This window comes from Talaromyces stipitatus, genomic scaffold, assembly GCF_000003125.1.
Source record: "Talaromyces stipitatus ATCC 10500 scf_1105507295479 genomic scaffold, whole genome shotgun sequence".
Lineage (NCBI taxonomy): Eukaryota > Fungi > Ascomycota > Eurotiomycetes > Eurotiales > Trichocomaceae > Talaromyces > Talaromyces stipitatus.
The window spans coordinates 118074-144382 of NW_002990124.1; the positions used below are offsets into that span (position 1 = coordinate 118074).

General features: G+C 45.1%; 8 protein-coding genes across 8 annotated transcripts, besides 11 other annotated features; 6 read left to right on the top strand and 2 right to left on the bottom strand.

Annotated features, from left to right (window-relative positions):
• The first annotated feature begins 1481 nt into the window (after positions 1-1481).
• Positions 1482-4160: a mobile genetic element.
• Positions 4161-4261: 101 nt separating this feature from the next.
• Positions 4262-4585: a mobile genetic element.
• A 1910-nt stretch (positions 4586-6495) lies between these two features.
• Positions 6496-6609: a microsatellite.
• A 1478-nt stretch (positions 6610-8087) lies between these two features.
• Positions 8088-9152: a mobile genetic element.
• Positions 9153-10551: 1399 nt separating this feature from the next.
• On the top strand, positions 10552-11134 carry TSTA_007740 (uncharacterized protein; the record flags this gene model as incomplete). Its single annotated transcript, XM_002488755.1, has 2 exons — positions 10552-10585; positions 10794-11134. The coding sequence occupies 2 exons, from the start codon at positions 10552-10554 to the stop codon at positions 11132-11134; spliced, it is 375 nt and encodes a 124-aa protein (XP_002488800.1).
• Positions 10808-12478: a mobile genetic element.
• On the top strand, positions 11225-12487 carry TSTA_007750 (uncharacterized protein; the record flags this gene model as incomplete). Its single annotated transcript, XM_002488756.1, has 4 exons — positions 11225-11365; positions 11391-11484; positions 11808-11952; positions 12034-12487. 4 exons carry the CDS (start codon positions 11225-11227, stop codon positions 12485-12487), a joined length of 834 nt encoding a protein of 277 aa, XP_002488801.1.
• Positions 12488-12540: 53 nt separating this feature from the next.
• Positions 12541-13890, top strand: TSTA_007760 (uncharacterized protein; the record flags this gene model as incomplete). Its single annotated transcript, XM_002488757.1, has 3 exons — positions 12541-12867; positions 12931-13588; positions 13709-13890. 3 exons carry the CDS (start codon positions 12541-12543, stop codon positions 13888-13890), a joined length of 1167 nt encoding a protein of 388 aa, XP_002488802.1.
• Positions 13081-13848: a mobile genetic element.
• A 59-nt stretch (positions 13891-13949) lies between the features above and the next one.
• Positions 13950-14603: a mobile genetic element.
• A 518-nt stretch (positions 14604-15121) lies between these two features.
• Positions 15122-15640: a mobile genetic element.
• On the top strand, positions 15212-15660 carry TSTA_007770 (uncharacterized protein; the record flags this gene model as incomplete). The annotated part of the gene is made up of 2 exons (XM_002488758.1): positions 15212-15502; positions 15610-15660. The coding sequence occupies 2 exons, from the start codon at positions 15212-15214 to the stop codon at positions 15658-15660; spliced, it is 342 nt and encodes a 113-aa protein (XP_002488803.1).
• Positions 15661-16509: 849 nt separating this feature from the next.
• Positions 16510-17641, bottom strand: TSTA_007780 (aldehyde reductase II; the record flags this gene model as incomplete). Its single annotated transcript, XM_002488759.1, has 2 exons — positions 16510-16666; positions 16689-17641. 2 exons carry the CDS (start codon positions 17639-17641, stop codon positions 16510-16512), a joined length of 1110 nt encoding a protein of 369 aa, XP_002488804.1.
• Positions 17642-19169: 1528 nt separating this feature from the next.
• Positions 19170-20776, top strand: TSTA_007790 (SEC14 cytosolic factor, putative). Its single transcript, XM_002488760.1, has 5 exons — positions 19170-19376; positions 19447-19588; positions 19671-20036; positions 20128-20682; positions 20740-20776. Exons 1-4 carry the CDS (start codon positions 19216-19218, stop codon positions 20605-20607), a joined length of 1149 nt encoding a protein of 382 aa, XP_002488805.1. The 5' UTR covers positions 19170-19215; the 3' UTR covers positions 20608-20682; positions 20740-20776.
• TSTA_007800 (MFS multidrug transporter, putative) lies at positions 20702-22502 on the bottom strand (the record flags this gene model as incomplete). Its single annotated transcript, XM_002488761.1, has 2 exons — positions 20702-21823; positions 21905-22502. 2 exons carry the CDS (start codon positions 22500-22502, stop codon positions 20820-20822), a joined length of 1602 nt encoding a protein of 533 aa, XP_002488806.1. The 3' UTR covers positions 20702-20819.
• A 945-nt stretch (positions 22503-23447) lies between these two features.
• Positions 23448-24098: a mobile genetic element.
• Positions 23448-25242, top strand: TSTA_007810 (uncharacterized protein; the record flags this gene model as incomplete). Its single annotated transcript, XM_002488762.1, has 3 exons — positions 23448-24122; positions 24370-24624; positions 24675-25242. 3 exons carry the CDS (start codon positions 23448-23450, stop codon positions 25173-25175), a joined length of 1431 nt encoding a protein of 476 aa, XP_002488807.1. The 3' UTR covers positions 25176-25242.
• Positions 23487-24125: a mobile genetic element.
• Positions 24675-25031: a mobile genetic element.
• Positions 25243-26309: the final 1067 nt, after the last annotated feature.

A 26309-nucleotide genomic window follows, 5' to 3' on the forward strand; every position in this document is an offset into this window, starting at 1 on the left:
CCCAGCTGACCATGCAGCTAGAAAATAGAAGCTACATCATCTACTCTAGCTACAGTCTCAACTAAACTCAAACAGTTCAGCACTAAAAGAAGTTCAAGCCATAAAGACTGGCTTTGCACTATGTCCCTCATCTTTAGAAGCCATTCTAGCCCTTGAGGCCTAAAAAGAGATTATCTCTGCATTCTTTGTTAACTGCTAGATAGAACGCAGCTCCCGATAGGTCTCGTACCAAGTCACCAATGTGCCAAGGAAAATTGGCCAAATCTTGGATGGTTAATATTCTCTAATCCCTATCAATCCTACACTACTATCCTTAGAAATCAGTGAAACTACAGGGCTCAAGCCTATATCTATTAGTGAGACCGCTACAAGTGCTGTCAACCCTGATACTCTTTCCTTAAGCTGGTTTGTCAACTTCCTAGAAGGCACAAAATTATCACTGCCTATCTAGCTACATCTTTTTAGTACTATCATTAATACTTGTCACCTCTCTAAGAGAACAACAGTTATCTAATACACACGATGCTGGAAATAGTATAATGTATAATCCTGTGCCCGCCCCTCTCGATGCTGGCTCTGCGGCTCCTTAGAGCATACTGAAGAGGAATATATTAACCACTGCATAGCCCTGGAGTCTCATTAGTGCCCTCCTAGATGCATATACTGCCATAGATTACATCCAGCTGATTTCCTAGAATGCCTCCTGCGCCCTAAAGGCAACTCTAAATATACTAAAGCTTAACAAGCAGAGATCTGGAAATCCTGTGCTATTAACCTCGCAAAAGCTCGAACTGAAGAAGGATATAGCTCTTAGCTTTCCATTAGTATATAAGAAACATCTATAGCACTAGACGAGATGCCAACTTAGCCTCCAACCTATGAGATTATCTCTCCTTTCCATTCAGTAATCCCTCCACCCCGTGCCCCAACTAAAGATCCTCCAATTACAGCTCGCGCAGTCCACTTTACAACCCCTCAATCACAAAATTGGTTTGTCTCTTTTCTCAAACGGGAGCTATAATCTATTACTATCCAACTTAAAAGGCGCCTCTTAAAATCCTATAGCTAAATGTAGAGCATGTGCCAGATACACATGAAATAGCTTTCACATTAGCATATATAAGTGATAGTGATATTATCCTAATCTAAGAACCATATATATTCAAAGATCTTAGCCAATAGATCACTAAAAAACACCCATCATATGAATGCTTCTCCCCAACTAACAGTTGGGTGATAAGTAGCCAACCACGAGTCCTCACCTATGTTTGAAAGAAGAAAGGCATTTGGACCTTCTAGCTGCACCCTTTCATAACTGACACCAAAGAGGCCTCAGATCTCCTGTTCCTACAGATTTTTCGCCCATAGGAAAGTCTGCTCTAATAGTTAATATCTATAATGCCCTAGCAGGCTCCATTAGAGCAGGTGAAGCCGCGAAAGCTCTTACAACCCTGCCAGAGGCATATCTCCCTCAAGCAACAATACTCGCAGGCAATCTCAATCTACTACACAATAGATAGCAGCCCTCACTATATCGCAGCCCCACACCTTTTGCAGAGCCGTTTATTAACTGGCTGGACCTCCAGGGTCTAGTACTCATCTCTGACATAGACTGTCCCACACATGAAAGGGGTAATGTGTTAGACCTTAGCTTTGCCTTAAGCCCTCTGGCACTCGCGGGAGCTAAAACTAGCATAGCGAGCCACTTAGATGCAATCTCAGATCATCAACCACTAATCACCACTGTTCCATGGGATCAGAGATACAAGGAAACAGCTTAGAAACTGAGATTTGACACACTAGACCACACCTACTTCCTCTCGCTTCTCACCTCTAACCTTGCTAGTATCAAGAGCTCAACCATGACAGAAGAAGACCTCGATGCCCTCGCCGAAAAACTGACATCCACAATCCAAGGAGCATATAGAGACTCTGCCAAGAGAACCCTGACACAAGGCATAGGACAACTATGGTAGAATGAAGACTGCAAGAAAGCTTTACATAATTACCGCTTAGGCCTCTACTCAAAGACAGACCTCCGTCGGACTACTAGATGGTCTCAACGACAATTTTAGCGAGATAAGCTCTCTACAGTATCACAAATGAAGGATGTTTTCGACATAAGTAAATGGCATAAGTCTACAGGCATCTTCCGAAGCCCTCCACTGAAAGATCTGCTAAGGCCTAACAGCCTCCCAGCAGTTGCTGTACATGAGAAACGAGACGTACTAGTCCGCAATCTCCTCCAAAACTTAGCAGAGGCAGGAGATATACCTCTGGACTCCCCAGCAGTCCCTTCCACTAGTCTCTACTTCCCGGATATATCGATGCTACAGGTGGAGGAGTCAGTACTCCAGGCAGGAAACACAGCTCCTGGCGCAGATGAAATTCCAACGTGTATACTCAAAGTGGCATGGCCTTTAATCAAGGATAAGGTACTAATGCTATACCAAGGGTGTCTAAAGATTGGTTATCACCCTAAATACTTTTGACACGCAATCTTAGCAATTATCCAGAAACCAAAAAAGATTGATTGGTCCTCCCCTAGATCATATAGACTAATCACTCTCCTATCAGTTCTTGGCAAAGGACTTGAGCGCTTGGTGGCATAGAATATGGCATGGATCTCTATATACTACAAAGTACTAGCAAGGCAACAGTTTGGAGCTCTCCTACTAAGATCTGTAACTAACCTAACCACATGCCTAACACATGACGTTGAACAAGCACTAAATCAAAGCATGACTGCCTCACTTCTTACCCTAGATGTCAAGGGCGCCTTTAACGCTGTACTCCCTGGCAGACTAACCCGCAGGCTACGCGAGCAGGGCTGGCCTACCAATCTTGTTCTCTAGATTACCTTCTTCGCTACTGGCAGATCAGTTCAGATCCAACTCGATGGAGAGATTGGCCCCTCAACAGATATTGCCTGTGGTCTACCACAAGGATCCCTAGTCTCTAGAATTCTTTTCATGCTCTACATAGCACCCCTATTCTGTCTAGGAAACCCAAGGAACAGATTTGGTTACGCGGACGATGCAGCTAACCTAGCAATCTCTATATCTCTTGCCACCAACTGCAAAGTCTTATCAGACTTACTCTAAGAAGCTCTTAACTAGGGCACCGCAGAGGGCATTATATTTGCACCTAATAAATATGAGCTTCTTCACTTCTCCCAGCATAAAGCAGACTAGGACCTAACCAGCACACCTTCAGTGAAAGCTAGATCAATTATAGTCTTAGAAAATACTAAATGGCCATATCTACGCTAGCTAGGAATTCTCTACGATAAAAAGCTAACCTTTAAATAGTATATTAGTGAAATAGCATCTAAAGCCCTTACTATGGCTAATGCTCTTCGCTCTCTAGAGAATACTGTTTAAGGAGTTAAGCCTCATCTACTACAGCAGACTATATTAGCCTGTGTACTTTACAAAGCATACTATAGTGCTGAAACCTAGTGGCCAGGCTATACTCGCCCTGAACCTTCCTAGATCTCAAATTGAGTTAGAGAATATCTTGAGAAACTAACTAAAGCCATACTAGTAGGCGCAAGAGCAGTCCTTCCTGTTTTCCGCACAACCCTAACATCTGTCCTATATCAAGAATCTGAATTCTCTCCACCAGAAATTGAACTAGATCAAATAGCCCTCCTTGCATCTGTCCGCCTACGGCGTCTTGATCTATACCACCCACTCCGAAGACGCGCAGAACAGGTAGCCAGAGATGGCCGACAAACCAGTCGATTTGTCCACTGCGTGCTGGCCCTCCCCAACTCTGAACAAATAAACTCTCTCTAATATGCTCCCTGGCATCCTCGCGAGTCACAGGAGAATGCCCAAGCTCGAATAGGAGCTTCTATGGGACGCACAAAGGAATAGGCAGTGGCTGACTTCGCAGATTTCCAACGCACCATTCCTAGCTCTAATATCATAGTCTTTTCAGATGGATCTAGGCTGCAAAACGGACAGGCTGGCGGAGACTATGTTGGATTTTAAGTATATCATCAGTTCCTTCGTTCCTTACTCTTATATGGATATGAGAAAGAAGTATTCAATGCTGAAGCAGAAGCTGCCCTAGCTGGCGCTCAGGCAGCTATAGCATATCCAACAGCTTGGTATGCTATCAACCTATAGATCTGCCTTGACAACCTAGAAGTTGCTCACACCTCCTATCTCCATCCACAGGATCTTCCCAAGAAGTCTTTGAATCCTTCTGCGCTCTTGCAGCTGCCTGGTCACTCCATGAAAGGCTTCCGCACACTAAAAGTGGATCTATCCGAATCTGATGGGTCCCCGGACATGCCAAAATCCCCGAAAATGAAGCAGCTGACCTCACTGCCAAAGAGGGAGCCGCCTCGACCTCTCTCCCTCCACATAAGTCCTCATATGCCTCGCTAAAGAGATATACCAAGGATCAATCCATATCCGCTGCTCAGTCACAATGGCAGAAGGTGGTACCATAGAGATATTAAGATCTAGAAATAACTACTTCTCCTAAGTGCCCTGGGGAGCTTCAACTCAACTGACTTAATCTTGGCCATATTATTGTGGCCTATACTGGTCATGGAGACTTTGCAGACTACCATGAATGTTTTAACCATGATAATGCTCATCTTCTCTGCTGATGTGGAGTACGAAAAGCACCTCTGCACTTCTTCTTCTATCATATAGCTAAGAGACGAGCCCCTCGTCCCTCTGGGCCCCCTTCTAAGGCTATCTCTTTCCTTCTAGGCACTGCGAAAGGAGCACAAAAACTAGCTACATGGCTAGCAGAGACCCGTTTCTTTGAGGACATCTATCCTCGCCAACCTCTCCTTAGCACCTAGGTCTATCTGGAACATACCGATTCAGATATCCTCAACCCGATACGTTGATTCCCAGATAAGGTGGTGGAGAAGGCAAATCTCGCAATACATAGCACTCAAGACACCACCATCGCACATCGATGAATTGCGGCAGCCCATATACTACCTAGTGGGGATATCATACTCTTATTAGGTATAGTGGACGACGTCGACCAGCTCACCCATAAGAAGGACTAGATCAGTACATTTGGAAAAGAAGCACGTATACAAAAACATATATAGGGCGTCGTTGTACGCAGCATTAACATAAATATCAATCCTAAATAGCCTCAATTCATAACCACACTTATCTCAGAGAACGCCCTAGTGTTCACGCAGCTTCCAGCCTCTATAAATGTTACATGCACGGGCTAGCTTCTAAGCAAGCATAAGATTAAGGAACAGAAACTCACGAATGCCCATCTCATGGTTATATTTAATGATGAAAGGGTTATTAACTTTGCAATCCAGCGTGGCCTTATTATTAAGGGAAGACAACACAATATCTCAATATACAACAAAGCAGCCAATCTCTAGTAGTGCTTCAAATACTAGATGTATAAACATATCGCTAGGTACTGTCAGCGCTAGATCTACTATGCCTACTGCGCTAGATCTCATGATATAGGGGATTGTCCTATACCGAAAGAGAAAGAATACGCTAAGTGTGCTAACTACACCGCAGAAAATGTCCATATCAAAGATCCTGCTAAGAGGCTCGATACGAAACACTTTGCGTACGCGAGGGAGTACCCAATACGAGCTACGTGCCTCGCAGAGGCGCACCAACGACGTACATACGGCCCACAATATCACACTCCTGTGATACGACCTGGCAATACCTGACCAGGAGCCATCTCACCAAACGACCCTACACCAGCCGAAGCAGCCACCACATGTCGATCTGCCAACTCGAGAAGTAAGAGCGCGGCAGCCGCTCAAAAGCGAGTGGCAGAACGATCTGAACCCGAGCTAATAAGCCCTACATCAGGTGATCCCACCAATAGATCCTCGAAGAAGCCTATGAGAGCGCAGTGGGAGAAGGGTCTAGTCATAGATGTAGATCCTAATCCTGATCCTAAGGCAGGGCCTGAGACCTAGATTAAATATATACAAAATACACGTGCACGTCAGAATACGAAGCTTCCACCAGGAACCCCAGTTCTGCAATTAGATATTGCTTCATTGGAGGTCTTACATGTGGAAGCTGTTAGGACTGTTCCCCGAAGCAAGAGCATACATACGATCCAAGATAATAACTCATCTGAGGATGAGCTCAGCTAGCCGTCAATCCATGAAGCTCCTGAAAAGCCAATTGAGCTAGCTCAGGAGGCTGATACAATAATAACCATGAACCTTGAAGACAGCACCTGGGCTAACAATCAGTAATGCATCGTGACGCCAATCAACTACAAATCCTACAGGCTAACTACTGGAAATCGCGGGATGAGGTCCAGATATATCTCTTTGGTGAGAGCAAGGTGCAAAATTATGATATCCTGGCTATCCAGGAACCCTACATCAACAAACATATCGACCCACTAATAACATACTTACTAGCGCTCAAGGGCAGCTTCTATATCCTACTGCAGCCAACACCCAAGGAGGAATACGAGAAACGCCCACGAGTCTGTTTCTACCGCTCCGTACGAATCGAATCGAATCGAACTTTTTCCTAATTCGATTCGATTCGAATTAATCCTGAATATGACTATTCGTACGAATTCGAACCCACAGTCGATTCGAATTCGATTCGAGGTTCGCGAACTTATTTGATCTAGTCCCAATTGGGAAGGCGGTAAGAGATACTCGGCAGTACTTTTGTTCAACACCATGTCCAGCAACGTACTCGATTTTACATATATAGCAATACCGCGTACAATTTAACAATTAACTCTTATTAAATAAGAGATATAGGGAGAGCTAAGCTAGAAATATTCTAGGATATAAAATTGTTTGAATAGCGATCTTACGAATCACTATACGGCGCTGTAGCACGCCGTCAATTCGTACGCGAACTGGTCGGGATTACTATTCTCCGTGCGCTAGAGCGACCAACACCATATAATGTATCTAGGCACCCCGCCCCCCCCTAGTTTCGGGGGTCAGTCTTTTTTAATATTACATTTCGTGCTATATAGCAAGGCTCACCACGTAGGGCAGTTGGATCGCCTAGCTTACGATATCCTACGCTTCGTGATACGGGACGTAGCTAAACCAACAAAAATTTTACATAGTTTTCCTTGAATCTAACAAGTTGTCAGGCAATATGAACAGAAATCATTTTTTACTCCAAAACGTCAATCTCAGGAATATATCATTTCTACTCCTGAACTCCTGGAACATCACGAAAGCCTTATTTTAAGTCTATATTGCTTCAAATTAAATTAACTGACAGATCACACTTATTTACATGTAATAAATGAATATAGAGTGAAAATATCAACAATTGCATACATAGTATTGTCGAGGACTGAGGTGCAGTAAAAGAATAGTATTAATCAGGCTTAGCGGATAAACCACGCGGACACGTCTCCACGAATACGCGCTTTTATCCATAACAAGTTCAAACCGTCAGCTTTGAAGGTCATAAAACCAGCACTTTTGAAGGAGATATAACTAAAGTAAGTGATTAATCAAGGCACAAGATGGATATACTAATATTGTATTCCAGATGACTTCTCCACTTGCTCCAATATTCGAACTTCCCCATACTAAAAAACGCGACTATGTGGCCCTTAACGAACATGGTCTCTTTGAAGGGGATATATCACTTCCAGTATCTAGAAAAAAGAAAGTAGTCTATACTACAAAATCGCCTAGCACTAGGATTTCAGGATCTCTAGCGGCTGACAGTAATGTTTCTCAGAGCTTATCAAACCTTGATACAGAAATACACCCTTCGCAGTCAATATCTCAGGTGGAATGCGAGGCTAGGAGTATTGAAATCAAGCAGAGAGATGAGGCTAGGCCAAGAGAGCGGAGCTGGATCTGGAAATACTTCTTAACAACACCTGAACCTAGTACCTGGAAACTAGGGAATAATGAATGGCCTGAGCTCAAACATCTATGTGTTGTATTACCATCTATGTGTCGATTCTTTCGATTTGCATCTAAACTATGATCTTTAACTATAGCATTAAAATAGCATCTCTAGCAGACTCATAAGCTCTCAAAAGATGGTCTTTCAGATTGCTAAGGACCATTAAGTTCATGGATTTCGAAGGAAAAAAAGCTTCCATTTGAGGAAGCTCTCTTAAATTGGATTATATTAATCTCCTAGTCATTTACATGCGTTGAACAGCCTTCATTTAAGATTATGTTGAGATCTGCTGGGTCCCAGGACTCTATACCAAGTGCAGATACTATCTCACGTCGATTAAGTCTTCGGCTTGACGCTGTTGATAGTGAATTACGAGGCTTAATGTTTTTAGCCTCCTCAATAGCGCTATCTCTTGATGGTTGGATAAGTCAGAATTCACTGCCAATGCTAGCAATTAATGCTTACTGGATGTCCTCTGATTTTTAGCAATATCAAGCTTGCATTGAATTTATTGAAATTGAAGGAAACCACTCAGGAGAAAACTTAGCTAATATTGTAGCTACAGCTTTTTAGAGATTTCATATATCTGATAAAGTTATAACGATTACAGCTGATAATGCATCTAATAATGATACTTTACACCAATATCTTCACTAGAAGTTATCTCAGAGCTATGATGATTATCTAACAGAGACTATCATTTGAGAAGGAACGATGAAATTTACTCAAAATTTCCAAATCCGCTGCTTTACTCACATTTTGAACTTGGTTATGAAGGCTATATTAAAGTCTCTATGTGCTAGTTCGCATAAAGAAGCCTGTGATCTTCTTAATGATGTTGCTAAGCAGAGTTGGAAGAAGATTAAGGTGCCTTATTCACCTATTGTAAAGCTTCGAATACTTGTCCTTTGGATTGCATGATCTCCTCAGCGAATACAGAAGTGGGATAATCGGCCTGGCTGCACTAAAGCTATCAACTACGACGTTAATACTAGATGGAGCTCTACTTTTATCATGATTGAGAGAGCTGAAGAGTGCCGTCGGCAGCTTGAAGATACAGTCAATGATGAGCTAGAAATTGAAGCCTTATGTCTTACATCTGACAATTGGAGGCAGCTCTCTGATATCAAGAAAATTCTGGCTCCCTTTAACAAATATACTGAGTATATCTCTCGAGATAGCCCTTCAATTCATATGACTGCGCGTCTATATGAAGAGCTCTATTCTTGTCAGATAATCCGGCTTTCAAACGAGCAGAAAGATCGACTGTTCAATCTTACAGGTCTAAAAGGCACCTTTAGGCATATATCTGGGCACCTAGATTTCAGCCCAATATTTACCCCTCCTGATAGCTCACAAATCACCCCGCCAAAGGTGTCTATAAAGGACCCGGCTTTAAAAACTTGAAAGACAGACACAGAACTCAATACATACAATCTTGCTAGTCACTTCTTTTCTTTGATCCTAGTAAAACACTCTTTAGGATTAGCCTGGAATAAACCGACCAATCCGACAATTAAGAGTCTGACTACCCCTACCAGCTCTATATCAACATGTTGTCTAACATTGCCACCGAGTATAAGCTCAATTCCCCAGAGGATTGGGACAATTAGCAAAACGAACTTCTCAATCAGGCCAGAGCCAATGATCTTCTTCCCATTCTCCAGGGAACTGAGAGACCAATCAAGAAACCTGTTCGACCAAAGATACAGGACTATCTACCTGAATCCCAGAACACTACATAAAACCGTGTAGGTGCAGCTCAAGGAACACGTCAGAACTCTGCTCAATCAACCCAAATCACCACGACTGAAGATACAACTAATGATCGCACTGAACAGAGGGCAAGAAATGACTTCAACCTATGTCTCAATAACTACAAAATAGAGTTTAGTGAGTGGGAGGTTCAGTGTAGAGACATCGATAAAATCTTTGAATAGATGAAGTGGATAGTGTGCCATAGCTATCTTAAGACCTGTGTGCACGTGACACATAGTTAGAAGGAAGCATACAATAACTTAAAGATACAAGTTGGCCAAGGATCACAAGAAATCTAGTGACAAATACAAGATGACTATAACCAGCACATGAAACCTTTCAGAGGCACTCCGCGAGATCTGGAGGCTTGGTTAATCAAGTGGGAAGAAATCATGCTTCAAGGAAAGAAGAAATCCATGTCCTTTGCCCAAGATATAGAGGACTGGGCATCTAGGTTTCTCGAAGCTATTCGACCACTAGATGAGGCGTGGGTAACGTCTTTTGAGCACTCAATCGATCTAAAGATTAATGACAAATCTCTTACCTATAAGGATCTGTCAAATGGCTTCCAGAGACTTATCCCATAACTCCATACAAAATAACAATCCTATATAATAAAAAGCTCTTTTGCCACTCATCTGAGTAAGAGCGACGATAGCGAAGAAGAAAATGAAGAAAGCTTGCAGCGAGAGAGAGCTATAGAGCATGATTGACAATGTTTGCGATTACAATCATTTAAAGGAGGACAGCGCAGCAGATTTGCTCTAGATAAAAGAGGTGGACCTAAACCAACCTACCCTACATGCGGAGACATGCACTTTATTAACTTCTGCTTCTATATTTTTGATTATAAGGCTCCTCAAGAGTTTGAGCCAAGACTTTAGCTTTAACAAAGAGCTAATAGATGGCTCAACAGCAATGCACCATTAGCAAAAGAGGTAAGACATGTACTAACCAAAGAACAGGGACAAGCTCCTTCTCAAAGGAAAGAACGATCTCGCTCTAGAAGTTGATCCCAAGAGCGATGAGAACCTATAACTCAAAATACTCAGAATAAGGTGACTTTCCAAGGAGAAACAGCAAGTTCAAATTAACTCTTTAAGATGGCAGTAGGCAGCTGCAAATCGACCTGCTATATTCACATAGAAAAGGATTTGGCTGCACTGTCAATTAACGAATATCCTTTAAAACATTCAGCTTTATTGGATTTAGGGTCATCAATTCACGTTTTCAATGAGATAGAAAGGTTTATGAACTTCCGGAAAGCAACAGCAGGAGACTTCCTATGGGCAGGCACCCACCAAGTACCTGTCTTAGGATATGGAGAAGTGGATATCGAAATCCACAGCCTTGGTGGAAGACTTCAAATTCTGCGCCTTTATAATATGGCATACTGCAAGGACTTTGTGGCAAACCTGGTGTCTTTCCAACAACTAAGAAAGCATGGAATCTGGTGGGACATCAGAAGAGGCTTCAACTGCCTTTAGAACGAGAAAAATTAAGTCCTTGCATATATAAAAGAGAGGGAAGGTCAATTTGTACTCGAACATATCGCCAACAACCATCCTCTCATAAAAATGGCCTTCATGATACGACGGCACCGCTTCAATTCGTGGACAGTCAGAAAAGAACGAAAAGCTAACGCTAAGAGATGGCATGCTCGCCTTGGCCATCCTAGACCCCAAGCTATCAAACACCTTGCCACAATGACAAAAGGTGTAAGAGTGACTAGCCTATCTAAAGGTCCTACCACTGTACAGTGCAAAGCCTATGGAAGGGCAAAAGCCAGACGAATTATACAATAAGAAGAAAGAAATATTGTGGAACGACCTGGCGTGTATCTAGCGATTAATTTTCATGACTTTTAGAAAAGCTTAATGAATGGAGAAAAGACATTGATGCTTATAACCAATCGATTTAGCAGTTTTATCTGGGACTTTTATATGACATCGCACAAAAGCGTAGAGATCTTAGAAACTCTGAAATAGTTCTTTGAATATCTGAAAAAGCACTATGATGTTAGTCCAATCAAGATTGAGATGGATAATAAGATATTCTTACACCAATCTGAGGTAAAGGAGTGGCTGATTACTAAACATGTTACTATCAAGCCCTTAACAGCAAATAATCAAGGATAAAACGGTGCCGCTGAGCGCTCAGGGGGTGTCATCAAGGATAAGGCTAGGGCCATAAGAAATGATGCAAAGTTACCTATGGATTTATGGTCAGAAATATACCAAGCCTCAATCTATCTTTATAACTGTACCCCAAAGTTCATGTACAACTGGAAAACGCTATACGATAGGTTCCATACTTATGTTACTTTGCAAAATAGAATTTGCATACAAGATTAGAAACCTCAGCTTGCTCACCTGAAGGTATATAGCTATAAAGCATATACCCTCACATCGGAGTATCAACTCAAGAAAAATCGACTTCAATGCTTCAATCTGCGAGCATGGGTAGACTATCTTGTTGGATATGACTCAACAAATGTTTATAGGATTTGGAATCCTTCGACAGGGAGGATCGTGCGAGCAAGGGACGTTATTTTTAACAAGGATGAAGTCTTTAGTGAAGATATCCAAGATATTAAGGATGATCTCCTTCATGTGTCTGTTGAAGAACTGACAATCTTGCTGAATAAGATAGATATCCAAGTACAGTCAGGTGAAGTCAAAGATAATGCTAACTTTAGAGATAAGATGGAGGATTTGGTGTTTGACAGAAATAGGCACAATGATGAGCGTACAACAACAACAGGCTCAGTGACTGGTTCTGGATTTGAAGATTCAAGTCAGCTTGATTCGGACTATCCAAGCGGCCCATCTCTGAGCTAGGAGAAGGATTGTTAGAGGGGATTAATAAATATGCTTATCCTACACCTCCAGATATGCCTCCGAGCGCACTGTTGGCGGCTAGCATAACTATCGTCTATAAAAATGACCTCAACCTCCATCAGAGCTCTAAGCACGTAGCTGGAATGTCAACTGGCGGGGTCAGGCCTAGAGGGTCGCTTGTTCAGGAAGCAACTACCAAGGAAGGTCCCAGAGGGGCTCTTGATAATGTAGGCATGGTCAGGTCCAGAGGATCGCATGCTGAGTTTGAGGACAGGCCCAGAGGGTCGCCCAATCTGCGTGACTCCATAGTAGGTCTCAGAGAGGCTCATGGCAGGCATATCCTTGAGGACGGACCCAGAGGGTCGCTTGAGAAGAACGGGGTAGACTTTAGAGAGGCTCCTGTTAAAACCGTCGCCGCTGCTTTGACTACGCAATGAGGAGAGCTCAATCCTTGGAGGTTTGCTTTTCTAGCAGGCACACGACATCGTCAGTATGAGGTGAACACAGTCAAATTTGATCACATGAGCCTCCAACAACGTCTAAGGTCAGGACGTCGACTTCAGTCAGTTCTAGTCCGCAACCTACCGCCTGCTCCCAAGAGTCACCGTGAAGTGGAAAAACATCCTTTAGGTTGGTTATTTAAGGAGGCTGAGAGAGATCACCTTAAAAGTCATAATCCATCTGGCTCTTGGACAACGGTGCCTATCGGTAAGGCAAAAGGAAAGCAGATTCTCAATTGTATGTGGGTATATATCTATAAGCAGGACAAGAAAGGTCGTCTAGTCAAGTGCAAGGCACGACTCATGGTAAGAGGTGATCAAGAGAAAAGAGATGATACAAGGGACACGTATGCTGCTACTCTTGCTGCGAGATCTTTTAGGATATTTATGGCTATTGCTGCGCACTTCAATCTGGAACTTAAGCAATATGACACTGTCAATGCCTTTGTTAATGCCATACTGGACGAAGAGATCTTTATGAGAATGGCTCCTAGATATCGTGAGTCTGGAAAAATATATCAACTGAACAAGGCTCTTTACAGATTGCGTAGATCACCACTTCTATGGCAAAAGGAACTTACCAGCACCCTTATAGAGTTAGGTTTCAAAATAGTGCCTCACGAACCGTGTTGCATGTTGAAATCTGGGATCATACTGTTCTTTTATGTAGACGATATCGTTATCGTATATAAGAAGAGCCACTAACCAGAAGCTGACTCAGTCATGAACCAACTTCGTGCCAAATACAAAATATCCGGAGGAGGAGACCTAGAGTGGTTCCTAGGTATAAGAGTTATACGGGATCAAAGTAATAAGGTGATCTGGCTCAGTCAAGCCACCTATATTGATAAAATTGCGAAGTTAGCCGACACTCGACAAACTGACGACACACCAATGGCTTGAGAAGAATTACTCCTATACAAAGGAACGGCCACCTATAAAAGTAACCATCAATATCAATGAAAGTTGGCTCAATCATGTACGTGGCAGTAAGCACTCGACCTGACATGGCTTTTGCCATCTCACGGCTTTCACAGTTCTTGTTAAATCCCAGACCAAAGCACCATTAAGCTGCTGACAAGGTTTTATGCTACCTTAAACATCATCGTGTGTATGCTTTGAGGCTTGGAGGAGGTGAAGATTATTCAGTATCAATAGACGCCTCCTTTGCAGATAATACACTTGACTGTAAGAGCTCGCAAGCATACATCATGACACTTTTTAGTGGAACGATAGGATGGCAAGCGAACAAGCAGGATACAGTAACAATGTTAACCATTGAAGCTGAACTGTTAGCTCTCACTTAGGGGGTGAAAGAAGGCAAATATGTCCTTCAATTGCTTCTAGAGTTAGAGATACATTTTAGAACATCTACTCTTCGTGTTTTCTGTGATAACCAGCAAACTCTAGGATTGCTAGAGAAGGACGCTCCGCGACTGTATACGAAGCTCCAACATGTCGATATTCATAATCACTAGGTACAACAAGAGGTGCAGAAGGGAGACATCTAAGTGCACTACATGCCCATAAAAGATATGATTGCCAACAGCCTGACCAAGGCACTCAGCAAATAGGAACACCAAAAGTTCCTCAATCAAATTGGAGTAGAGGATATCGATAGCTATCTCACTCCCTAGCAAAAGGATATGGAGAACCCAGATATCGAAGAATTACTTTCTCTTAATGACGTGCCCGACAACTTATGAAGCTATTCCAGCTTTGCAAGCAGTTGCTTTCTGCAGCTGAGGGGGTATGTCAGATAATCCGGCTTTCAAACGAGGTAGAAAGATCGACTGTTCAATCTTACAGGTCTAAAAGGCACTTTTAGGCATATATCTAGGCACCTAGATTTCAGCCCAATATTTACCCCTCCTGATAGCTCACAAATCACCCCGCCAAAGGTGTCTATAAAGGACCCGGCTTTAAAAACTTGAAAGACAGACACAGAACTCAATACATACAATCTTGCTAGTCACTTCTTTTCTTTGATCCTAGTAAAACACTCTTCAGGATTGGCCTGGAATAAACCGACCAATCCGACAATTCTATGCTGTTAGCTATCAGGGAAAGACGGGGCGACTGGAAGAATCTCTCAGCTGAAGCAACTATTCTTGTTTCTGATGGAATCTCACTTCTGGAAAGGTATTACGACTATGTTAAATGCAATGATATATACTATATTGCAAGCATTCTAGACCCTCGAATCAAGACTAAGTGGCTCAAAATGTTACCAGATGGAGAGAAGATTATTGTCCGAATCAGGGCTTTTCTGAAGAAAGCATATCCTGCACAAAAAAAGCCTATATCGACTGCTCTTAGTGCAAATTATAAGAGCTTGGAATATCGTTTTCTAGAGCCATTCCAGCCTACCCAGTATAACATTTCTGAGTCAGATATCGACCAATATTTTGATACTCCTACGATTAGTACTGGTTTTGATCCAAACCAGAGTCAGACTGAGTTTATAAGAAACTGGTGGAAGGCCAACAAGCTTGAATTTCCTTGTATGGCCAAGGTAGCATAAGATCACCTTGCTATACCAGCAGCAGAGGTAGATGTAGAGAGATTGTTCAATGGCGGGAGAGATATATTAGGAATCCGACACTTCTCTATGAATGGTAGGACTCTTGGGACTTTATTAAGGCTGAAAGACGCTGCACGCTGGAAGTCTGAATAGTTTATTATATGCGTAATTAGCGTATTTGGAGTTATTTATAAATTTGAAGCTTTCTTTTTAGGATTAATGGTCCCCAAAAGCTTGTTTTTGTAAGAAAGCCAGGGATATAGTTCGCGAACCTGTTCGAAATTCGTGAATTTTGACGAATCGAATTGCCCGTGGATTCGAAGTTCGAAAATCAAGGTTCGAATTCGATTCGATTCGTCGATATTCGCGAATTTCGAACAGTTCGAAAATTCGTGCGGAGCGGTATCTGTTTCTACGTCAATAGAGGGCTAGATCCAGCCACATGGGAGGTCTAATACCACAATAGAGATCTAAGCATGTTGACACTTCATACAGCCGCCCATGGAACCATCCATATTCACAATATATACAATCCAGGAGTTCATAGCAACAAGGAATCTGTACTGGGTTAATTGTCGAACGGATCCCGTCGGGATCTTTAAATTTCGTCCGTGCGCATCCGATAACCCTAGACCGGGGTGACTGGGGTTAGGGTCAGAGTGCGTTACCGCGTAGACCGCGTCCGTTCCAAACCCCTCAATCAAGTCCGTGCACACGTCGCGGTGGTGGTAGTGTACGTGCATTAAATAGATTATGTCTGGACGCCGGATTCTCGCCGCTCGGCTCAGACTGCTAGAGTGGGCGCTCACGGCCGAGCGTTCATCTAGCGCGCCAAGACTCAAGAGGGTCTGCGGATTTAGATATACATATACGTACTTATTCACCAGTACGGAGTAGATAGATCGGATTGGCTGACTATATCCCTGTAGCTGCCTCGTATACCAAATGCCCTAGTCGATGGGGTTACAAAGGACCTACCCTGCATGAGCGCCACAAGTCTAATGGGCTGTAGGCTGCGGTTGATTTCGCATTTCAGAACATGAGCCAGGATGATCTTCACTGCGGAAATGGCCGAAACTTCCAGTTCGGATCACTCTCCAGGCATGTCCTTCGCACACTCTCCAGAAACGGCGTAAAGCCTTCCGCTTGCCCGAACTGCTGCAGGATTTCTACAGACCTCTTCGTATCAGCAACCCACTTACTGCCCGCCTGCTTAGTCGCTTCACTGGCAGGGGCGGGCCATTGACGGGTGGGATCGATTTGCTCAAAGGCCGTGCCAAAGTTGCGCAACTCGTACGGGTCCGCCAGAGCGAGTAGACGCTCATTCCGGACGGCCTCGTCGGTCAACCCGGCCAAGTGCAACAAGGCGTTATCGGCCACGTCAACGACCCACGGAGCGCTAATCCACGCTAATTGTTGATTATTGCTGGGATCATCGAAGTACCCTTTGACCAAGGCCGACGTGCTGCCCCGTTGTTGAGAGTGGACAATTGGCCCGATAACAAACCCGGGAAGCACGGAATTTTGGACAAATCCGGGCTTCTCGTCACTAGCGAACTTCCAAAACAGCCTTTCACATTCTGTTTTGAGAGCCTGGTACACAACGAGAGCATGCATGGGGCTGTAGGGTGGGGGTGTCCGAGCTCGGATGCTGCTGGTCTCATTCCAGCTATCCTTGCTGACGCGTACCTCTGACCCTGGCTGCGGGGCCACTTCCAATGTGTCCACAGCGGCAGTGTAACTGCTTGTGAGGACGAAGCGTTTCACTGAGGGGGCTCGGGCGGCGCTCTCGAGAGCTGCCTGCAGGGCCTCGAGGCCCGGTGGGATGACCTGGGTGTGGTCCGCGTTCAAACTGGTATCGGCGGCCACGTAGGCGATACCATCGACGTCTCTGATGAGATCATCCATAATACCCGGTGCAGAGAGACTGGGCACGACAAGGACGTCGAATTTGCCCGTGGGGTAACGTGTCTTGACTGCCTTTGTGATCCAGGAGGCGCTCTCAGTGCTTCGTACGGTGCCTCTGACTGCGTATCCCCGTTCGACAAGTTCTAAGACCAAATGAGATGCGAGAAAACCATTCACCCCAGTGATGAGGACAAGGCCTCCAGGAGGAAAGATAGACCCCATTTTGTAGCTGTAGACTGTAGACTGTAGCTGTGGTGTGTATGTGGAAGATGGGAAGTTGGCTTTCTGTGGACTTGAACAACTTTAGGGGGCTACTCGCGTTCTCTTTTATAGACGCATCTACCTCCAAATGAAAACCTGTGCAGAATCATCTTACTGCCTTCTATAGGGTCTGGATGGTCGTAACCGTCGTATTGACCTCCGATAGGCTTTCTATATGCAGGCTATGAGGCTAGGTAATACCCCGGGAGGGCGGGCAACAGACAATCTGCACTTCTCTGTTGGCTCCATTCACCATCAGAATAATTTACTAGTATTTTACTACATGTTACTGACATGAGATCATCTTTGAAAGTGGCAAGTAGCAGTATTCATCTTCTCCTTCCCGGCTAGCGCCCATATGTACATCTGCGCTGCCTGGTCCAGCTTGTGTTGAGATCGCCGGTCTCGTGAGCGAGGACGAGCTCCTGAGATCAAAGGGAAAGGAGAAGATCTACTCGAGAGAACCAGAGCAGAACGGAAAGAGAGAGGAGGAAAAAGGAAACTAAGGACTGAAACTATCTAAGGGTCCTGGATAGGATGCCCGAGGCAGCAATATCATCTCAACAGCTTGCCTTGGTCCCGATATAGATTCCCGGGAAGCCGCCCTTCGCCAGCAGGGTTTGGTGTTGAGACAAGGGTAATGTAAATCTGATCCAGGTAATGCATAGTTAATGTTCTCCCCATTAGTCAAACAATAAGTTCGGTGAACGCCGTAATCCTCATGGCTCACAAGAGAACTAAGCCTCATCAGCATGGGCTTAGTGTAACAACCGACCAAGGGTGAGTGATTATTAGTTGAGGCTTACGCCGTCAGGAGCTGTACGCCTGCAATCGACAACTGGCCAGGACGGTTATGTGCCGATGATGTAACATACGACCAATCCAACCAAGTGATATTCACTATCTAGGTGCCAGTGCTGACGAGAAACTGAGTATGAAGAGGAAAACTATCTATCAAGGAGGAACAGCCCGTATTTAAACCTCTACCCATATTTACTCATTGATAGTAACGTCCATCTCATACAAACCTCTGTTGCCTCACCCGCATCTCAATAGGGAATCAGTGCGTATCAATAACAAATGACAATGCCGATTGATATCACATTTATTGATGGAGACCTTTATTCAAAGGATTCCCAATCAATAAATGACGCCAAGCCGAAAGCTAGGGCTGAGCCGTCACAGATGATATCGCTTATTGAGATTTTCTGGGCCAAAGAGCCCACCTCAAAAAGTAAGGACAGGCACCACCCGCAGGAAAGGAGGAAGGAGAAAGAAAACTCCTACCATATCTAGTTATTAGGCGCCAGGTGACGTTCCTTATATGATTTGCAGACACCCTCCATCCATTAGCTCTCGTTTCGTACGCATCATGTAATATAACGTCGCGGGGTAATATAACATACGTGGTCCATTCTACTCCGTACTCCATTATATTCTGTTATATTGCTTCTACCCTTTTCAATTTCGACATTAACCCTGTTGGTTTGCCCTCCAATCTTTAGACTTTAGCCTTCGTTTCTTTGTTCACTACAATGGCGATCCAGACCGAGATCTTCTACAATTTGGCCGAGCAGCACTTGTCTGCCCTCGAGACTTTCTGGAAGCTATGTGATGAAGGAGGACTTCTGGCTCGACCAGCGGGCCTGTCGGAAAACGAGGCACAGGATGGGCTGAATGATGAAACCACTCTCCTGTCCGTCCCCCATCCCCCAGCCCAGTATTCTCGAATGCGTTGAAGAACCATGCCTCTAACTCGAATCTAGACGGTACCTCCGCGCCCGCCGTTTCGATCCCCATCAATCCCTGAAGCAGTTCCAACAAGCCACAATAACGCATAGAAACAACCGCATTCCGATACAATACAATGAAATCGACGTCTTGGAATTCGAGACCGCACGCTTTCTCGTGAGTACTACCACCACAGCCCTCCCAGTATTATAGAAGCCACGGACACCTCTTCTAAACAATAGGGCACCAATATGATCAGTACCCCCACTGGTCCGGCCGACGAACAAAAAAAGGCCTCCCCATATGCCTGTTTGACTTTGGACATCTTAATCGATCGACTCTCGCCGCGTATGAGAAGACCCGCGTTACCTCCCTGGGGAAAGATACGAGCATGACTGCGACCCAGAGAGCCAGTATCGCTCACGACTATCTTACCCGCTTTGTCTTCCCGTTATGTAGCGTGATGAAGGACCGACCGCGGCCTAGCGTCCCGATCACCAGCGCAATATATCTCGTGGACCTTAGTGCCTTCACAATGAAACAGGGTTGGGATATCAAGAACTATACCAGTGATATTGGACAATTGCTAATGATGGGGTATCCGGAGATTATTGATCGGCTTTTTGTGTGTCTCCCGTGGAAATTTTCTTTTTCGTTTCCTTTTCTTCCGCTTCCCATACACGCTGATAGCACGGGAACTAATAGCGCCTTCTCAGGTCCTGAATGCTCCGTTATATTTTGGATGGATGTGGGGTATTATGAGGAAATGGCTAGACCCGGGGACAGTGGACAAGGTGGTAATTGTGCCGGCAAGCGAGATGATGCCAACACTGGCGAAGTATATTGATGCGGAGAGTATTCCGAGTAGATTTGGTGGGGAGTTTGCCTGGGAGCATGGCACGCCGCTCGACTTGGATGTCAGGATTCAATCTGGCTTAGAGTGGAAAGACGAGGGGAAGTTGCCACCGGGGCCGATGAAATGGGTTCTTGATGAATCGGGAAGAAAGACAGCCGTTGCAGTGGGTAGCATTGAGGGCGTGGCAAGGACGACGAGGATTGCTCAGGTGAAAGTGGAAGACGAGGCGATCAGAGTGGGAGATCCGGAGAAGAACATCAGAATGACAGGCCTGAAGAGAACGGGCGATATGGCCATAGCTACGCTACCATTTAGAGACGAGAACAACGGAGATAATTAGACTCTTTATCTGAGAAGGTATGTCTAAATTAACTAGGCAGCTGATCTAGTATGCGCGCAGCTTTTTGGTCTAGTGGTTAGTGTCCCAACATATACTAAAAAATATTATTGTTGAGCTGAGATTATTGTACAGGTATGGACACACACCGTGTCAAGCTTGAACTATGTCGACACTCATGAATTTCCTCAACATCTACCCTTCAACTGCCCTGTTTATAGTTTACTCGCATCAAATGCCAACCGCATCCTCTCTCCATACCGAATCATCGCCCACGGCACAGGAATACACACCACGGCAATAAATCCCAGCAAACTGTTCCCCCATCCCAGTCCCATCGAGTTATACATGGCCGGTCCCGCTAAGGGCAACAATGCACCCATAATACTACGCACGACCGTGTTGGCAGCCAGCGCACTGGCCGCGTAGATCGTGAACGCATCCACCAGGTAACTCGTAATGCACATGAAAACAGCAATGTTGCCTATTCCCATGATAGCAGTGCCAATGACTGGCACGATCCAGTGCGTTTTGTAATACGCAGACCAACCATACATGAACAGACCCGCCGGGATGAAGAACGCACCCACGACCAGCGGCGGCAGACGGTATTCCGGCTTCATGCCACCTGAGGGGGCTTCCGGGGTGGGCTTGGATCTGGCCTTGAGAATACGATCTGATGCAGCGCCAATGACGAACAGTCCGAGGAGCGAGCCAATGCCAATTCCCAGGAAGCTTAGACCGGAGGATTTAGTTGGCCATCGGTATTGCTCCTCAAAGACTTCAGTGAAGGTCGAAAACATGAGATACTGGTACCCGTAGACTATACCCACGTAAATCGAACTCACGAAGACGATCGGCGACAAGAATAGAATTTTAAATGGGCGGGTGAGGGCTTGGAGGAAGAGCTGCCTGGTGGAGAGGCCGTTGTGTCGTTTGGAGCGGAGGTTCGTGTTGCCGGTTTCTTTGATGAGGCGTTGCGTTTTGCGCTTCAGGAGGACGGTGGGATAGGTTTCGCGCAGGAAGAGCAAGGACACGATGGTGCAGAATCCGCCCACCATGGTGAGAACCCAGAAGACCCAACGCCAGCCCTTGGCTGCGGTCAGGTACCCTCCTGCTACTGGCCCGATGACGGGACCCAGCAAGGGTCCGAGGGCATAGATGGCGATGACGCCTCCCCGTTTTTCCTGCACGATCAGATCCGCAATTGTACCCCCACCTACAGCGGGGGGCGTGGAGTATCAGTACATCGGATCTAGCTACAGGGTAGGGCATCGAACAGAACAAAGAAACCGCTCACCATTTGTAACCGGTGCCGAGCCAAAGCAGCCCTGGAAAAACCGAAAGGCGATGAGCATTCCCATATCGGTGCTCACGGCGCATGCAATGGTGAACACCGTGAAGCCCAAATTGCAAATATGGTAAATAATGGCTCGCCCGACGAGCTCCGAGGCCGGCGCCAGAATGAGTGGTCCAATGGCGAAACCCAACACATAGACCGACACCACGAACGAGCCCAACAGCGTATTCGTGGTATGGAATTCCTCCATGAGTAGAGGCACACCAGGTGCAAACATAGACGATGCGAGCGGAGTAATGAAAGTCAGCGCGCTCACGATTCCGACATTAGTGCTTTTAATCAGACCACTGAAGTTGACTGGATTTCCAGGGTCATCGGGACCGTCCCAGTCGACAATATTCGAGGCCACCGGCGCTGCAGGATCTGTAGAGGTCGCTCCGACTTGAGCGACCGCCTGTTTCTCTTCATCCCCCAGGGAGAGGGAGCCAGAGCCAGAACCGGCTTGAGAGAGCTTCAAGGGATGTTCACCAGGCGAGCAGTCAGCTGAGGCTGAGGCTGCTGGCGCCACCGCGCGTAAATCCGACGTTGACGAGACCATGCTACCGCGTGCTTTTCGTGCCGACGAGGGAGAGAAAAGGGGGTGGAGACCGTGGGTAGGTATTAAGCTGCCAAGAGAAGAGAAATCATGACTAACGAAGACGTGAAAGATTCAGAATTTAAGACATTTGTTCCCGTCAACGGGAAACACTTCGATGCTGATGGAGGAAGCGACATGCAGGAGTCACGGTCGGAAGGACGCAGATACAGAGGTAGTCTCTTATTTCTTATGTCCGGGTTGAAAGGCGGCAGATACGGAGGTAGTCTCTTATTTCCTATGTCCGGCATCGTGCAGAAGTTTGGCTGTGGTTCAGTATTTTGGTCCGTAGGGGTTCAAACAGGGATCCGAACAGGGATCTGCTGGTCGGTGGCGTGTTAAGAGTTCAGGGAGGTTAGCATGGGATGGCATTACGTAGATCATATTCCCCTTTATGCTCCGTAGGTCCTCCCGTATTCCGCGACGCTCCTGTTAGGCCAATGCAGGGCGATAACAAGACTTAGCACATGCGAATCGTCGTTGGGTGGCCTGCATGGCATGCATGCATAAGCGCATCATCACAGTGGAGTACTCAAGTGCTTATCGACTACGTACGTACGGAGGTGGGCACCAAAAGTGATGGGAATACGCTAATTCGCACTAGTTCGCTAGCCGTATGTCTAGCGCGTAAAATTCGGTACTCAGATTACCTTGGTCAATACTAGGAAACCTAAGTAACCCACTTTCAACACCCGACTCAACAGATTCTTTGCTTTTTCGAATATGAAGCTATTTCCACCAATTTTATATTAATATATCGTACTAACGCTACTGATTATTGTGAATATCTCATCCCATTACACCGCTCATTTACTAATTCGCTAATCAAATTGATTATTTAGGATGCCACCCTCGCCGATACGCTTTACACTGGTTTTGACACCAATTTGTACACTTGTTATGATCAGGATGACAAGAGAAGAGCATTCAACAGAACTCCGCACCCAGATTGTGGCCTTGGTTATGGTTGCAAAAATGAAGCCACAAGACGTTGCTATGATGCTTAAAATCCCTCAAACGAGCGTTTATAACATCGTAAAACGTGCTAAATTGCAAGGATTTGACCCTACGGTTAATCCTCGTATTGAGCATGAGCACGTTGCTAATTTGAAGCGCAGTGGCCGTCCCAAAACGGTAACTGAGGAAATTGAGGCTTCTATTATTGCGAGTGTAACCAAGGATCGCGCTGGACGTGAGAAATCTGCTGAATATCTTGCTTTTGAAGCCGGTATTTCAACTACCTCTGTTTTGCGTCTTTTGAAATTGAATTCTTTTAGCAAATGCAAGCCAACTTGGAAACCTGGTCTGACTGATGACATGAGAAGAAAAAGACTCGCTTTTGCCCTCGCACATAAAGACTGGACCCTAGAGGACTGGAAAAATATTATATGGACGGACGAGACCTCGGTAATCCTAGGCCACCGGAGGGGCTCTAATCGGGTTTGGCGCAGGGTTTTTGAATGCTACGATCCCACTGTTATTCGCCGGCGCTATAAGAATGCTTCTGAATTCATGTTTTGGGGCTGCTTTTCGTACGATGCCAAAGGCCCCTGTCATATATATGATCCAGAGAATGCAGCAACTGTGACAGCCAGCCCTGCGGCTTGACAGCTCTACGGCTTGGCGACGGAGCTTTCCGTACAATGTCATCCTAGGAGGCTTTTCCCGCTATCTCAAGATAGGGCTTGAGCCCTAAGCAATGCTATATTGGGAGCGGTACTGTATTGGGAAGTTCCGTCCACACAAAGGATCATATGAAGGAGCTGTGCGTAGAGGGGCGCTGTGTTTTTTTCTTCTTTCCTTCTTCATGCTTGTTATTCTTCGTAGATAGGCTCACCTAGTTAGCAACAAATGCAAGGTATTGGCCAGCGTCACAGCAACAGCAAAAAAGGCAGAGAAAGAGTTAGAGATTGCAAACCGAGCGAGAGAAATGAAAGCTCGAGAAGAATGGGAGTTAAATCAAGCAATCAGAAATCTTGAGCTCCGGCCTCGCCGTGGCCGGAAACCAGTATTCAAATTTACTACTAAAAATGGAAAGCTGGTTCGAAAGAGCAAAGGTGGCATTGATTGGTATCGCTATCAAACTGTATAGTTATTCTCTATATAAATATGATTCTTATACTAATAGTAATATAGGAGATTCTTGTGCCAAAGCTACTTCCTTTTGCTAAAGAATGTCAACGCTCAAGGCCTAATACAATTATAATGGAAGATAACGCTCCTGCGCATGCCCATTTCCAGCAAAAAGAGATTTACTCTTTCCATGAGATTGACCGACTGCTTTGGCCTGGCAACTCCCTTGATTTGAATGCTATCGAACCCACCTGGTTTTGGCTAAAAAACCGTACAACTCTTCAAGGCGCTCCCGGTGATCGAAAGACAGCTAAAAAACTATGGTATAATGCTTGGGAAAAGCTGCCACAGCATCGTATACAAGCCTGGATTGAGAGAATCCCTTTTCATATACAAGAAATTATACGTTTGGAGGGTGGGAATGAGTACGCTGAGGGGCGGCCCCGGGGAGACCAGCGTCAACGTTGCCGGCGTAAAGGAGTACTCTCGTTCCGGGCATATATGGAGGATGAGGGGGATTGGGAGGATGCGGTGGATATTGGGGGATTGGAGCGCTTTGTATAACTTCAAATATCCCAAATAAGCATCTTATTAGATGAGCGGTTTGGAAATAATTCGTAATGTCTAATATATTTTATATGTACCAAGATTTGTATAGTAATTTTGGTGTATCGATTTGTATCACTAAAACACGCTAACAGCCACTAGTTCGGTGGATTCCTCTTGGCATTCCCATCACTTTTGGTGCCCACCTCCGTACGTAGTCCACTAGTCTAGCGCTAGGTCACCTACTGGAGATTACATTTTTACACATTATGGGACGGCCCGTCGCGAACTCAATCAGCCCATATTGTCTCCACATTGACCCGCTCAAGCACTTCCGCTTGAGTTGATAGAGCTGATTCAGCTAACGTAAATCCCAAGCGACCCGCCCACCTGTGACGGCTGGTGCTGAGGCTATACAGAAGATGGTGAGATTTGCTGACTTGAGAGATCTGGATGTTGGAACTCAGAATGAGCTAAAACAATTTGGGAATAGGACAAGATTTGCGTATCAAGAAATTTCGAGAATTGGCATCACATTCCGACGCGATATTGAACATTACAAATCAACTTTACAGCCTATCTCTAGAAAGTTCGATTTGCACAAGTGTCGACTTTTGGTGATATCACTTCTATGGAAACTTGTATATAAAAACAGGTTCAATACTCCTAGATAGGGGTTTGAGAGGAGTGCCGGAAAATAGACCTAGTGTGGGTTGGCTTATAAAGCCAATAAAACAATGTACGTACGTCCGTACACGCGCTTCAGGTGGTACTCCAAGTACTATGGTCAAATGTATTCAATCGTCTGTTCTCTTCTCTTAATGAGGCCCCGACGCGGTCTATATAGTCCTTGCTTGACGAGGTCACGTGTACCTTCACGTGACCTCTCCTTGGTATTGGAATCTTTGGGTACTAGTCCGAACGGGGTTAGGCTCTGATAGGAGTTGTACAATTTGGGTGAGGAATAATTGACTCTGATTTGCACATCTTCTAAAACATAGCTAACTACACATCTTGATCCTCTTTATATACACATCATAGTGGCAAAGTATCACGGATTTACGGGATAAATGACAATCCTGACTCCAAAATGTAGGCTTGAGTTTGGCTCTCATGTTCTCACGGATATGTCGTTATTCCGAGGAATCACGA

What these genes read in the sequence shown, in the direction of transcription:
- TSTA_007790 (XM_002488760.1), top strand. Translation starts at nt 19,216, where the DNA reads ATGGCGATCCAGACCGAGATCTTCTACAATTTGGCCGAGCAGCACTTG. An exon ending in TCGAGACCGCACGCTTTCTC is followed by an intron (nt 19,589 to 19,670) that starts GTGAGTACTACC and finishes CAATATGATCAG; the next exon opens with TACCCCCACTGGTCCGGCCG. An exon ending in AGATTATTGATCGGCTTTTT is followed by an intron (nt 20,037 to 20,127) that starts GTGTGTCTCCCG and finishes GCGCCTTCTCAG; the next exon opens with GTCCTGAATGCTCCGTTATA.